The following is a 15,143-nucleotide window of genomic DNA, read 5'->3' on the forward strand; positions in this document are numbered from 1 at the left end:
CTGTAGAGGAATTTAATTACATTAATAGTTAAAAGTCATGTTGTTGGTTGGTTCACATTAAGATATGTTTTGTCTGAAAATAAATGTACTGGGTCAATCTGACCTAGAAGTTAGAGAGGAATTCAGATTGGAGAGATGTGGAATAAGCAATCACCAAAGAGAGAAAGGTTAAGTTCTTGTGCAAGAAACTTCTGGCAAACATCTTTTCCTGCTTGCATGCGAAGAAGTCGGCCAGGACTGGGAAAGAATCTTTGGGCAGATAAAGAACTAATAATTGACTAAAAGTTCTTCTGATGGAGCAGATTTAACTTCCACGAGGTCAAACTTTAATTCTCGGAACTTCCAACACACATCCAGTGTAAGACGGAGCCAGAATTGCTATGCAAGCGAGGGTCGGTAAGGCCATTGGTCAAAGATTCCCAATACACAACAGTAGGGCTGGAATGGTATAAAAACTTGATGTCAGAAGTAAGAGGCAAGACATTTTGGATTCTGAGACGATGAAAATGTGATGTGTGAATCCGCAGATGTGCATTAAATGTCTTCCTGTTTATCTATGAGCAGAGAGAATGGAGTTTGTGTATAATTTCTTTATGTATTTCATGAGTTTAGCACCTTTAAATTCCTCAGTAGCGCTCTGGCATAAATAGAACAGTCGGAGGTTCTGAGAGATTTGAGTGACTATGGATTAACACTGCAACACCCTAAGAACTCTATCTGCTTCCCAGATAAAACAGATAGAAACTGAGTCCGATGTGAAGATTAATCTTAGTTATTTGCCATTTTTCACTCCCCTACATCTACTCAACATATTCACTGAATCACTGTCGGAGCGGTTGCTCTGGTACCTTCATTTTGAATTAAGTCTTTGACCCAAATGGAAACATTTGCAATAGATTTTTAGGATGATGCAAGAAATGAATTCTGTTTTCATTTGAGACTTAAGATCATTTCTAGAATCTGCTCCCAGTCTGCGGCATAGAAATGCATTTCTAGATCTCAAATGAGTAAAACCCAGCAGCAGGTACTGTTGTGGTCGATCAGGACCAAAACCTGCAAATTCAAGCTATTTATTGGTTTTGACTATATGCCTCAAATCAGCCGCTGGCTGCAGAACCAGCAGAATCATCTACATTCTGCCAACGTTCAAGCCTGCAGAGAACCAAAGTTTCACTGGTAGCTCAGAGCTTCATACCTTTTCTGTTGCGATTTGTGTGGGAATTCCAGGAGATATCCAGCAGTCTGGGTTCCTTCTGGTACCAGACCACAGAAGCTGCAAGTTCTGGTTCCTCTGTATCTTCTTTAATCTGAAGATGATCAGGTTCCTCCATAACCTCTTGTATCTTTGTCTCCTCTTTTATCTCTAGAGGTTCTGGTTCCTGTTTAGTCTGTAAAGGTTCTGATTCCTGAATGGAGCTCTTCTGCTGGTTCCAGATCTGTGGCTCAGACAGAACTTCCTCTTTAATGCTGACATGTTGCTTTGGCTGGTCTGTATTTAGAAAAAGAAGATCCAGACAGTTGAAAATGTTTGTTGAAATATTCATGGAGGAACAAAGCTCAAAGTTTCTCTAGATTTGAGCAAAATCCACTGAACAATATCTGAACCTATGGAGTCTGAACAGCTGCCCTTTTTACTGGTTACCATGGCAACATCTATAGGGGTTAGCAATAAAAGGTTAAAAAGTCGGGATGAACCATTATTATCCACACGATACTCAAACTGAGATGCATCAGGATGTGATGGTGATTTTAATTTAGAGCTCAAATGTAACTACTTAATATGCTCTGACTTAAAGCTCAGTGTTGAACTACATGAAAGAATAAGAACTGTAAACAAAATAAAATAAAGGTTTGAGATTCACAACAAATTCCCCATGAGTGCATTTTATGTGTTTCCACAAATAGAATAAATATTTAGGTAATGATATCAAAAAATTCAGTAATTTAGTTTAAAAAAACAATGATTTTTACTACAAATGTAGAGAACAAATAAATTAAAAGGAGTGACAAGATAGTAATAACTGCTTTATTTTCAGAAAAATATGAAAATACTCAAGTCGCTTCAGAATAGCAGACATTTATGAATGAATAAAAAAAACTATCTCAGTTAGTATTACATTGATGCAAAATCACAACCTGCAGTAAAATAGCAAATATATCAATGTAGAACCAAAAACAGAGCAAATCAAGTTCACACAGCCGTTTTTATTCTCTTCTCAGTTGTGTAAACATCCGTAAATCATGTTGGCCCCACATCCTGGATGTTATGCTGTGTCTATTGTCTTTAACTGGATTTTAATTCTTAACCTTAAAGTTATTGTTTACTTTTTTGTTCCTTCATAAATTACTGAAATTGTTTTATTGTCCAACACGAGTCCAGAGTCGATAAATGCAGCAGACTAGGCCTTTAGCCCCGATCAACTAGATACAAACTTCAGCATCTGCTAAAGTCGACAGTTGGACGGTAAGCAACAGCTACCATCCATCTATCCATCCTTCCTTCCTTCCTTCCTTGTCCCTAGTGGGTCGGCAGGGTTGCTGGTGCCTCTCCAGCTAACACTCTGGGTGAGAGGCGGGTTCAGGTCGCCAATCTGTCGCAGTACTACCATAATAACACCAAAATCTCAACAAGACTTACTTTTAAATCTAAAAATTTAAATCTAAAGCTTCTTACCGATTCGGTTGAGTTTTATCTGTGGTTTCCAGCAGATTTCTAGCAGTTTGATGTCTTCCTCATAGCGGACGATGGTTTTTTCAACCTCTGTGAAGATTTCTTCAGTAGCAGCAGTTAGTCGCTCTTTGATAAACTCTCTCAGATGCTGAACTGAAGACATGGTTGCTGAAACTACAGAAATATTCAGCTGATATACGACAACACAACCGCCTTTCTGCTGTGTCCTTCTTGCTTAACACAAAAGGAAAAAGGACTCCGGGTTTATTCCGCTGGGTGCCACCCTGAGACAAACAGGCTGATTGGTCCATTTCCGCCCCCTGCTGGACTGAACTGGAACAGCATTTTGGCAGCAAAAATAGACTACATTCTCTGAACGTAGTCCAAAACTTTTCTAAACTGAAGTTTCTTTCTAAACTTCTTTCTAAAATGTTTGTCTTCCTGGAAGGCTACACAGGGACATGATTCAGTAGCAAATTAGCTATTGCTATAAAAATGCATCCATCACATGTAGGTCTATTCAAGAGCCAATGTTGAATGTATTTGTCCTTGATTAAAAAAAACAACTATATAAAAAATATTTACTATGTTTTGGATGTAAAAATGATTGTTTAGGACAGCAAAGCATCAGTTTGTTTCTGTGGGTTTAAGCCACCATCTTGTAAAGGCCAACCCACTCTAAATTCACATTCTTTCCATCCCAACATACTAAATTACATACACCAGTCCTGTGACTGATCAATAGATTAAGAGTCAGTTGTCCAAACAGTTATTGATTTCTGATTCAGCAAATTGATGAGACATTACATTATAAAACATTAGAATACATGGTGTCACTTTGTAAGTAATCAGCAATCATTTCTGGATTTCTATCAAGCAGAGCTTAGTTAAAGCTTGTACCCATAGAAGTAATGCCAAGTGTTTAACCCCTGACCAATTTAAATTTTACCTTAATACCTTTGATCTGCAAAAAGAACCTGAAGAATTAGAACCCAGATCATTGGGAAGTGTCTCGTAATAACCACCCCCTCGTTCTAAGCTTTATTTCGAAGAGACAGTCCCTGATCTCGGCTATTGAGAAGCGATTGCTTGCTGGATCTGTGAACTCTGTTGAAGTTTGAAACTACAGGATCTGATCTTACCCAATCGCTAATGTCTGGAAGAGTGGCCAAAACGGGCTGGACAGCTTAGTTTACATCCTCCACTCCCATTTCAGAACTACAATTCTTAATGCGACCGCTCCTTCTGTTTGCCCATTTTTCTGGTTGAAATTCAACCAGAAAAATGACATTCAATGGTAAAAATTTTAGACAGAAATCTGGAGGGAGATGAGAATCAAGCAGAAACTAAATATTTATTGATTCATGCTAGAAAAAACTTTGATGAAAACAAACAGTAATTCATGTATTTAAATTCAACATTTCTTGAAAAAGTTTAACTTGATGTTTTTTTTTCCAGTAAAATAAAAAACTAAACTATTCTAACATTTTGGTTTTCACAAGTCTAAAACAAATGTTTCAAATATGTGAAAAAGTGAAACATTTTGAACAAAAAAATTGCAAATCAAATGAACAAACTTTGTAAATTTAAAACACATCAACAATCAGTAGTTTGTTACAAAACTCAAAACTGAAAGCAGAAACTTTGATCTATTTAAAATCTACAAGAAAATAAACAAAATCAGCAAAAGGTAACTTAGCTTAAATAAAAAGTAACTTAGCTTAAATAAAAAGGTAACTTAGCTTAGTTGGGGATCAACTTTCACTCAGTCTTCTTTAGAACCATGCTTTGGATCATTTAGGCTCAAAAAACAAAATCCGCTCAGTACAGCTCTCTGGAAATAAAGATTTCAGTAATGTTAAAGTCTGGCCTTTGACTAGGCCATTTGAACCCTACAATTATTTTGTTGTCCTGATGATGACCCAGCTTGGACCAAGCTTCAGCTGTTTGACAGATGGACCCACATTTGGTTCAAGAAGAGTTTGGGACAAAGACGACTGTTGAACCAATCAACAAGCCCACATCATCAGCTTCCACCACCATGCTGGAAAACATCTACAAAGCATTTGTTTTCCTCAAGCAAACATTTCTCAAAGCTCTCTGCAGCTTTTCACGTCAAAAAATATTTTTTATACAGTTTCAAGGTACATCCACAAAGTCACACAATCCCAAACCAAATATTAAATACAAAGACTAAAATTAATTATTTCTGGTCTGTGTGTGCAATGTTCCGATCAATAAAAGGTTTCCTATTGTTTATTAGCTTTGTCCCTAATTGCACAGTTTAGAGAATCAAGGACCACAATCATGTTCGAATAGCTAAACTCCACAAATACTTGATAATCCAAACATTGCCAATTAAAAAAAGTTTAAATAGCATACACCTTAATATGCACTGAAATATGCAGAGGAGATTGTACGATCTTGAGACGACATCAAAAGTCAACATCAGAGGCCTTCATTATCTCCACTATTAAGAGTACAGCCAATCAGCAGCAAGGAAAATAAATGGTGCTTATATAGTGGCTGCTAGTAGTAGTACTTCGTCAAAGTATTTTAGCCTCCCATGCAGCATTTTCCTTTAAATATTTCATAGATATTCCCTATGAAAAAAACAATCTGTAAATAGGCATAACCTGAAAAGCGAGAGTGGACTGTAGCACAAAATATGACATTTGTCCATAAATTCTGCTGCCATTCATAAACTTAGAAGTCTCTTAAGACCTGACAAAAAAGTTCTGATAAACCCATTACTTCACTGTTACTCTTAAATAGTGGTAGCTGGTGAAAATGTCTTTATTCCCCTTCCTACTCCAGTATAAAGATTCAAATAAACGATTAAAAAAAATGACTACAACTCCATAATGATATAATATTCTTCAACTGGCAAAATAACATGGAGGGCTAAATTAGCCAAAAATTAAAGTTCTGTTCTATAACTTGCAAAATATATAATATTTAGGAATACCAAACTAAATTGTGATTACCTACAATTTAACTTTGAGCAAAAAGGAGTCCAAATTCCATCAAAACAAAGGTTTTGAGAATGAACTAATGACACCAGACAGCAGAGGCCTTTCAACCTAAACAAACTAAAACACAAAATAATCATGGCTACAAACAAAAAGTTAACCCAGAAAACCGGAAGACTAAACCAGGTTCCGATGAAACCACAACAAGCAACCACAAACGATTGGCTATTTAGCTGCACTTCTGGGGCACTACTCAGAAGCGCCCCAAAATTACTTCATTTTCATTTTCGCAAATTGAAAACTGCAAAGAAAGGTTTAAATATTTATAATGTTAACTGTGTGAGAGAGTCAAATGTCTCCCTCTCACTGTTATGTTTTAGTTTCATGTGGGAAATCAGATTACCAGGACGGAGAAAATGTTGTCCGCATGTCTGGCAAGAAAAACTTTTTTGTTGTGTGTGAGTTTTCCTGTGAACATTCAAATTACTTTTTCGAGTGAAACGTTTTCCGCATGTCTGACAAGAGAATGGCCTCTCATTTGTGTGGATTCGTCTGTGGACATTTAAGTCCGAGCTCTGAATAAAAGACTTCCCGCATGTGTCACAAAAAAAAGGCCTATCACCTGTATGAATTTTCTTGTGAAGCCTTAAATGACTAATTCGAGAGAAACGTTTTCCACATGTTTCACATGAAAAAGGCTTCTCACCTGTATGAATTTTCTTGTGAAAATTTAGATGATCTATTCGAGTGAAACTTTTTCCACACGTTTCACATAAAAAAGGCTTTCCACATGTGTGGGTTCTGTAAAACTGTGCCTGTGCCTCATTATGAGAATGACTCTCTGAAACAGTGGAGCTGCTTCCTCCCTGATCTTTGCTCTCAACTACGGGAAAGATCTGAAAGGAGAGCTGCTCAGTTTGAGGTCCTCCATCACTCATTTCATCTTCTTGAAGAGCAGAAGTATCCATCAAAGCAACAAACAGCTTTTGGACAAGATGCTCTCCCTCCTGACTGCTGCATTGTTCATTCTGATCCTGCCTGGTTGGTAAATGTTCTGGTCCATGATGTTCACGTTGAAGCACTGAATAATCTGGTTCCTTCTTTTCTACAATTATCAGTTGAGGTTCTGATTCCTCCTCTTCTTTAATCCATTTATTTTCTTGAATGTCCTGTTCATCAATCAGTGGTGATTTTGGATCCTCATCTTCCTCTTTAATACATGGAGGTTCTCCAGTCCATTGATGTCCTGATTCCTCCTGGTCATGACTGGACCTCCTCCCCTGATTACAAACCTGCTGGATGGCAAAAGTTTGCTCCTCACTGGAGAAATGTGGCTGTCGGAGGTCTGTGGGGATAAAGGAAGAGATCATTGATATCATTTAATTGATGACTTGGAGATCTGAGACTGTTGGCATCACACAGTTCATCTAAACATAGTTTGTAGTGCTTTATTTTCAGAAAAAAACTGTCCACACTAATTGGCAGTCCTGGTATAGATGTTCAAAAGATTTAAGATAAATTCTGATTGTATTACAGCAAAAAGAACAATTAAACCTCTAATTTTAAGACATTTATTCAGTGGTGAACTTTGTTACAGTTACTGATGCCACAAACAATTTCTACAAAATAAATGTAATAAATGAAGAATTTAAAACCTCAATTTTTAAAGTTGACCAGACTGTGTAGGAACTTTAATTAGTAAAGCATATTATTCTTTACAGTGTAAATATGATATTTGTGGCATGGTTGATGACTGAAGCAACAACATTCTTCAGGATCTACAAGGTCCTGAATGAGTTTATTAATGAAGAATTTACAAAACTTTCTGCACTTGGCTGAAATACTTATTTTGCTGGCTGGCTCCTCCACTACTCTCTGAATGAAACTACGAAAAGAACAGCTTTCCCAGCAACCTTCATGTGTCTGAAACAGAATATATTATAGATCCGACCTAAAACAATCCAAACACACCTGGTCCGAACAAGATCCAACACAGCCAATTAGCTTTAATTAAAGGCCCGAACTTGAAGTAAACCCTACATAGGAGAGAAAAGTGCCACATTTACTACATTGCATGAAGCCAAAATATATCTTCTTGTTGTCAGCTACCAGCTTAAAATACTTACAAAACACTTGTTTGACTTTACCTCCGTTAGCACAGTAGTCTATTATTTAACATATTCCAGGTCCATTCGGTCACTTATTGTAACTGCAGTAAACATCCTCTGCAGTTGTTTACTGCAGAGGACGCAGTAAACAACCTCTAATGCACACCTGGCTCTGCAGGTGTGCATTAGAGGTACCAGGTGTGCATTAGTTGTGCAATGCACTGCGCTTGTTACAATCTAACTTCTGCACTGCTTTTCTTTATTCTTCAACAGGATAAAGTACTTACTTTTCTATTTAATCATTCATAAATAGCTAAACATTTTAGAATTTTCAACACTCCAGACTTTATATTATTCCTTTGTTGTCCCATATCTGACTTATTGTATCGAGGTTTGGGGCAACACATGTAAAACTAACATTAAGCCTTTGTTTGTGACACCAAAGAACTGTATAAGTATTTTGTACAAAGTGAATCCTAGAGAATATACAAATAAATTGTTTATTCAATCAAATATTTTGAAATGAAGGGATTTGGTTAATTTAAATTTTTTTTATCAGTTATGTTTAAAGCTAGAAATATGTCGCTGCCATTAAATTTACACACTTTTTTGTCTTAAGCTCAAGTGACAGAAATAACCAAAGGAAGAATTATTTCAAAAGTAAAATTGTGCTGAGTACTTTAAAACAAATGTGCATTTCTGTGCATGGAGTCAAATTATGGAATAGTTTGTCTGGGAATTTGAAAAAATGTCCTACTTCAAATCACTTCAAAATACTTTATAAGAAAAAAAATATTATGTCTTATACACTTTTGAGTTAGCAATGAGGAGAATGATATGTTTTGTAAGTTATAATCTTCATTTTATACACATGGCCATGAAAACAAAATGACTTATTTTGTAATTATTTCTTCTTCCTGCTCCTTTTCACTCATGTAGATGAAAAGGAGCATCTTTATCTGTATAAGACAGTGTTTTTTGTACATTGGTAATGTAATGTGTTTTGTTGAGTGAATAAAGATATTGGTTGATTGGTAAATGGCTAAAAACAAATTACACTGTGCATTCTCATTTCGTGTTCTCTGTGCTGTATTATAGGCTTATTAAAAATACGTAGCCTGAAACCAACAACAACATATTGCAAGCCGACACACCTGTTTGACGCTCACTTCTCTCTGGAACGCATGATATACATGATGAACATAAGCAATGTGAATCACATTATAGTAAACATGCATAATAATGTAAGTTAAATCTGGGTCTGAATTTTACTATTCAACAATGTTTGTCTGAAAACCTTTATTATTATTCGGGCATCTGTTGCATTAACATAGTTATGGGGATTAAATGATCTCCATTTGGTTCGCAGAGACTCTAACAAACATTTTCTAATTGTGCTGCAACATTTTGTCCTGGGCTACAAAACGACGAACCTCTGTAGCATCGGAGCTAGCAGCTGAAAACAGATGGTGTTTAGCTCTTTTAAACACCAGCGGCTGGAAATGAAGCAATGACCCCCGATCTATACTTTATCCAGACTTACCAGAACTTTGTCTCTGCAGCTCCGAACCGACTCTGCTGAGCTTTATTTGTTGCTGCAAGTTGACCCCCATCATCCTGCGCTGAGCATCGAGCTCTTCCTCGTAGCAAATGATGGTTTTTTCAACCTCTGTGAAGATTTCTTGAGCAGCAGCAGTTAGTCGCTCTCTGATAAACTCTCTGAGATGCTGAACTGAAGACATGGTTACTAAAATATTCAGCTGAGATATAACAACACAACCGTCTTTCTGCTTTGTCAACAACAGCCGTTGCTGGCGCCGTTTCTTTTTCCTTTTGTTTTTTATTTCCGCTCGGGGCTGACACTGAGACAAAGCAGCCGATGGTCCATTTACCGCCCCCTGCTGGACTGGAGTGGGACCGCAGCTTGTCAGAAAAAACAGACCTGTGTCAGACCTGAACTTTTCTAAACTGTCATTCATGGAAACGATATGAACCACGAATATGTTCGAGAGCAAAGGTTGCTTTCAGTTGTGTTGGTGCTTGTTTCAAAGTCTTCATACTACCCTCATATGTGTTGCTTTCCTCACAGAGCATTTCATTTAAATGAAACATGACATTTTGGTAAAGGGTACCTCGTGCTATATAAATAAACTCCCTTTATCTTCTAAGAGTTCTCTTGTTTTTAACGGTGTTTTACATGTATTGATTAATTAACGTTGATACTGCAGTAAGAGCTGATGGATCCACTTTAGTATACAGGTCCACTTAAGTATGTTATCACTTCCTAACATTTTGCTTTATGATTGGTTTTCCTCAANAGCTTTATTTGTTGCTGCAAGTTGACCCCCATCATCCTGCGCTGAGCATCGAGCTCTTCCTCGTAGCAAATGATGGTTTTTTCAACCTCTGTGAAGATTTCTTGAGCAGCAGCAGTTAGTCGCTCTCTGATAAACTCTCTGAGATGCTGAACTGAAGACATGGTTGCTGAAATATTAGCCGAGATGGGACAACGCAGCAGTATTTCTGATGAGTTAACAAAAGCTGCGGCTGGCGCCGTTTTTTTTTCTTCTTTTCTTTCTTTCCGTTTTTTTACTTCCGCTCGGGTCACGCTGAGACAAAAAGCTGATTGGTCCATTTACCACTCCCTGCTGGGCGGGAGTTAAACCGCAGCTTGTCAGCAAAATAACACAATATCTGAACCGGACCTTTAGCGCATGTTTCAGTCTTCCTTCTATTCTAATTGCATAGTTACTTTGAAAAAGTAAATCTAATCGAATTACTGATTACTGATTGATTACTGATTACTCCTTGAAAAAGTAACTTAGTTAGATTACTGATTACTTGATTTGGAAAGTAACTAAGTTAAATGAAAAGTAACTTTTTTAGTTATTTTCAGCAGCTGTTGACAATAATGTTCCGCCAACTGTGAAAATTACATTGAGCTTTGCCAATACTTAATTGCAAGTTATTTTATAAAGGTAACATCAACAATGTGTCTCCTCAAGCTGAACTGAAGGGGAGATTGTTTAATGGTTACGACAATACAAAAAAATCTTTTGTAATTTGTGCGTGTTTTTGTGTGTTCCACTGTCTGGAAAACATTAAATAAGTTTTTAACTCACATTCTCAATCGTAAATGTAAAATTATACATTTTTAATAACAATAGTATTTTTGGTCATTGAGACACTCATCCTATGTAACATATTTCCCCATAAGCTCTTTTTTGAACAGTTTTTCAAGCTGGTTTATATTTATACTTTGTTTAAGTTTGTCATTTAATACATTCCATCAATCTACTCCCCACAGTAATACACAAAAACTCTTTCTGGGTATTCTAACATTTTTTTTTTAAATTTCCTGTTCCTCTTAAATTATAACCCCCTAATTTGTCACAAAACGTTTTTTGAATATTGTGTGGCCTTTGATGGTTTTTTACTGATGGTTTTATGATGATTTAACTCTGAGCAGGAGAGTCGAACAGAGCATCTACGGAGAAACTGGATCATGTGGTTATGATGATGTATTTCTCATATAAGATATTCTGATGGCGTTGATGTATAAATCAAAGTTTTATTTATTTGGATTCAAAACACACAAATACAGAAATGATAAAATGAGAATTTGATTTACACAGATCCATTCTCTATAACTAATACTAATGAAGCAATAATCAACATTTCCTGAACCCATTGTCATGTAAAAACAAAACATTCCTGTAGGGGGCAGCATCCCATCACCAACACCGCTTAACAGTGAAGCAATACGACAGTTTCTCCGCTTAAGAATCAACAAAACATGAAACTAGCTTAAGTCTACAAAAAGACAATATCTTCTGCCTCATTGATAAATATTAATTTAATATTTGGTCATATTAATTGATAAATTAATATATTACAAATTAATTGATAATTAGTCAAATTATTTGGCAAATGTTAATTTACCAATTAAAAATAACTAAACAAAATGAGTTACAATAACATTAACAAAGCACTGGTTTCACTTTTTCAACTTGAGGAGTAATATGTCGTTTTATTTCTGAGTTCAAAGCCTGAAAGTGAAAACAGTAAATATTATTGGGCTGATCAGCTGTTTTAGAGAAGAACATCAGACTTTAAGACAAACAAGTGCTGACAATCTCTACCTATTGATTTATACACAGTTTAGAAACAACATAACAGCAATCACGAACAAATCTGTTGCAGGATTAAGATTCTGAATCAAACCCACAGAACCTTAAGTGGGTTCTATCTATTTAGGTTCACAGAACTCTACATGACATGCAAACCCAACCCAAATTCCTGCCAGTAGTGGCTGAGTGAATGTGGTCTGGACTCTGTGGATCAGAGTCATGGATTCAGAGACGCTGTAGAAGGACAGAGTACCTGCTCTGTGGTCCAGGTAAACTCCGACTCTGGAGGAAACTGGACCTGAGATGGAGGTCCAGATGTTGTTGTGACCAAATTTATAACGGTTTTGGTGACAATCTAAAGCCCAAGATTCTTCATTACCTCCAAATAAACATTCATTCCCACTTCCTGCTCTGCTGATATTCTTGTATGCGACTGCTACATAAACTCTCCCTTTTTTCTCCACCTCCCAGTAACAACGTCCAGTCAGACTCTCTCTGCTCAGAACCTGGCGCCAATGAGTGAATCTGTCTGGGTGACTAGAATAAGACTGATGTTGAGCCTTTCTTGTCACCTTCCTGTTTTCCCTTGACAACACCAGCCATTTGTGAGCCGTGTTTGGATCCAGAGTGATTTCACATGAATATTTTAAATATCCATCTCTGCTCACTGGCTCTGTTTCTGACAGTAGAACATCCACCTCAGTGAGTGTCAGTGAGCTTTGTTTCCACGTTTCTCTCAGGACGTCCTGGAGTTCCTCTCTGAGCTCTGACACAGCTGCTGTCACGTCCTCAAAGTGTCTCAGACGACGGACCTTGATGCTGGATGAGTGTGTCGACTCACTGGGTGCTGGCAGTGAGGGGTAGTTGAGGAGAAACTGGCTGTGATCCTCTGTGTGTGAGAGCTGCTCCAGCTCAGCGTCTTTCCTCTTCAGCTCAGTGATCTCCTGCTCCAGCTTCTCCTGAACATCTTTGACTCGACTCACTTCAGTTTCCTGCTGGGATCTGATCTGCTGCTTCACATCAGAGCTTCTTTTCTGGAGGAGACGGATCAGCTCAGTGAAGATCTTCTCACTGTCCTCCACTGTTTTATCAGCAGAGTGATTGATGGCCTCCACCTCCTGTTGAAGCAGCTTCACATCTTTCTCTCTGTCCTGGATTCTCTGCTGGATTTTCTCTCGTCTCACCTCCAGCTCTATCTGCCTCTCAGCTCTTTCTGCTGCAGCTGACACTGTGTCATGGCCTTTATGTTCATCCATTAAACACAGACTACAGATACACTTCTGATCAGTGCGGCAGAACATTTTCTTCACCTCATTATGCTTAGAGCAGATGTTCTCCTGGAGGTTCTTGGACGGCTCCACCAGCTTGTGTTTCTTTAAAGGAGCGACATCATAATGAGGCTGAAGGTGTTTCTCACAATAAGAGGCAAGACAGAATAAACAGGACTTGATGGCTTTCAGTTTTCTTCCAGTGCAGAAATCACAGGCCACATCTTCAGGACCAGCAGGAGCAGCTTGGAGTCCAGTCTTCTTCAGCTGCTCCACTAAAGCTGCAAAGACAGTGTTTTTCTTTAAAACAGGCCTCGGTGTGAATGTCTCCCTGCACTGAGGACAGCTGTAGATCCCTTTTTGATCCTCTCTTTCCCAGTGGGATTTAATACAGTTCATACAGTAGCTGTGTCCACAGGGAATTGTCACCGGATTCTTCAGTACATCCAGACAAATCGAACAGGATAGAGTTTCGTGGTCCAGCTGATTCTCCTCCATTTTTCTTCTCAGTTACAGAGACTGTGTGATTCTTCCTTTGAGAAAAAGTGTGAGCTGTTGTTTGTTCAGAAGAATGTAGTCTTGCAGGTCTTACACTTATTTACAGGATGGTAACACCCATCCAACCTCTGGTTCTGCGGGAAGGATTTAGACAGACTGGAGCTGCTGATAAGAGGTGATTAACAAGGGAAATATTTGTGTTTCAAATGTTTTCTGTTGCCACATCAGCTCATAGCCTTACTTATCCCCGAGATATAATCCACTCAGATGAGTCCCCACAGATGGCATCATATTTAGCTAAAGGTTATTTGATATTTATCAGTTAAACATATGACTGATACTGTCATAATGAATGCAGATTGAAGAGGATCCAAATGCAGAGAAACTGAGGCGACAAATTGAATGTTATCCCTCCCAGACCAAAAAGCACACATTCATATTGCACTGAACTCCCCACTGTATCTGCGTTAATTGGTTCATTCCTGCTTAGTGTGCTTGACGGTGACGTTTTCAGCAGCAGTCAGTACAAGACAAGAACAACTGTGGCAGCTACTATGCTGCCTAGAAAAATAATAAAGTCAAGTTTTCAAAAAATAGAGATAAGAGAGAGAAAAAGACAAGAGTGTTTATTTATAACAGTTTTTCTCCAAGAGAGGTGAGTACTGTGTAAGATTATCAACCATTTAGCATAGTTAGCTTAGCTACAGGCTACCGTTTGCCTCCATTTCACTAGCATTTAATGAATTAAGGAAAAGAAATACCAAGATATTCATATCAATCAACTTTCAATCAACTTTATTTAAAGACGCAAAATAGGTCCATAGAGTAAAAGGAAAAAAAGAAAATATACAGTAATAAAAAAAGAAAATTATAAATACAGTAATCACATAACCAAGTCACTGAATTGCCATAAGGCTACATCGCCAGTGAGTCCACATTTTGGACTTACACCTGACTGAACTTCGTGAGATGTCTATTAGTAACAAGATAATGTTGTTTGTAGAGACACATAGCCTCCCCATGAACCTGTACATAAGAGATCGCAACACAGCATGAAAAGTGGAGACCCCAACACCGATAAATAACTGACTAGCACTGGTCCATCTCGGCATCCTTAGCAGCAACCTCATTCCGTCATTGTAGGCTACCTTAAGCTTCTGTAGGGTACTTTGTTTATACTGCCTCCAGAGGTGAGCAGTATACAGTGGGGTACAGAATGCCTTAGAGAGAGCCACTTTGACTGGGACAGAACACATCCGAAACTTACGTAACAGCATGTTAGCTTGTGCATACACTAAACGCCGTTGTCTATTGATGTCCATGTCATCGGTTAAATCATCAGTTATATAGTGACCCAGATATTTCACAGCAGTACAAACTCTAAGAACAACACCCGATAAGAAGAAATCTGGAAGTACCAACTTCTGATCCTCCTTGGTCCTTGCAATCATAATATTACTCTTCAGTGCATTGTACTGAATGTCATACTCCTGACC

The 15,143-nt window shown here is 37.8% G+C and overlaps 3 protein-coding genes across 3 annotated transcripts in view; all 3 read right to left on the minus strand.

Annotated features, from left to right (window-relative positions):
• The window catches only part of LOC103130616 (zinc finger protein 3-like), a 5,932-nt gene extending 2,750 nt beyond the window's left edge, over positions 1 to 3,182 (minus strand). The window contains exons 1-2 of the mRNA XM_007542059.2: positions 2,675 to 3,182; positions 1,196 to 1,489 (exon numbers count right to left, since the gene is read on the minus strand). Coding sequence (XP_007542121.1) covers positions 1,196 to 1,489; positions 2,675 to 2,834 — 454 coding nt within the window. The 5' untranslated portion in view covers positions 2,835 to 3,182. The remainder of the gene's footprint in view (positions 1 to 1,195; positions 1,490 to 2,674) is intronic.
• A 1,602-nt stretch (positions 3,183 to 4,784) lies between these two features.
• On the minus strand, positions 4,785 to 9,588 carry LOC103130615 (zinc finger protein 224-like). Its single transcript, XM_007542058.2, has 2 exons — positions 9,295 to 9,588; positions 4,785 to 6,988 (listed from the first exon to the last, which is right to left on the minus strand). Exons 1-2 carry the CDS (start codon positions 9,491 to 9,493, stop codon positions 5,967 to 5,969), a joined length of 1,221 nt encoding a protein of 406 aa, XP_007542120.1. The 5' UTR covers positions 9,494 to 9,588; the 3' UTR covers positions 4,785 to 5,966.
• Positions 9,589 to 11,305: 1,717 nt separating this feature from the next.
• On the minus strand, positions 11,306 to 13,679 carry LOC103130625 (tripartite motif-containing protein 16-like). The gene has a single exon (XM_007542076.2). The coding sequence runs from the start codon at positions 13,645 to 13,647 to the stop codon at positions 12,001 to 12,003; it is 1,647 nt and encodes a 548-aa protein (XP_007542138.1). The 5' UTR covers positions 13,648 to 13,679; the 3' UTR covers positions 11,306 to 12,000.
• Positions 13,680 to 15,143: the final 1,464 nt, after the last annotated feature.

Source organism: Poecilia formosa, unplaced genomic scaffold, assembly GCF_000485575.1.
Source record: "Poecilia formosa unplaced genomic scaffold, Poecilia_formosa-5.1.2 Scaffold653, whole genome shotgun sequence".
Taxonomy (NCBI): Eukaryota; Metazoa; Chordata; class Actinopteri; order Cyprinodontiformes; family Poeciliidae; genus Poecilia; species Poecilia formosa.

What these genes read in the sequence shown, in the direction of transcription:
- LOC103130615 (XM_007542058.2), bottom strand. Translation starts at nt 9,493, where the DNA reads ATGTCTTCAGTTCAGCATCTCAGAGAGTTTATCAGAGAGCGACTAACT. An exon ending in GCTGCAGAGACAAAGTTCTG is followed by an intron (nt 6,989 to 9,294) that starts GTAAGTCTGGAT and finishes TTATCCCCACAG; the next exon opens with ACCTCCGACAGCCACATTTC.
- LOC103130625 (XM_007542076.2), bottom strand. Translation starts at nt 13,647, where the DNA reads ATGGAGGAGAATCAGCTGGACCACGAAACTCTATCCTGTTCGATTTGT.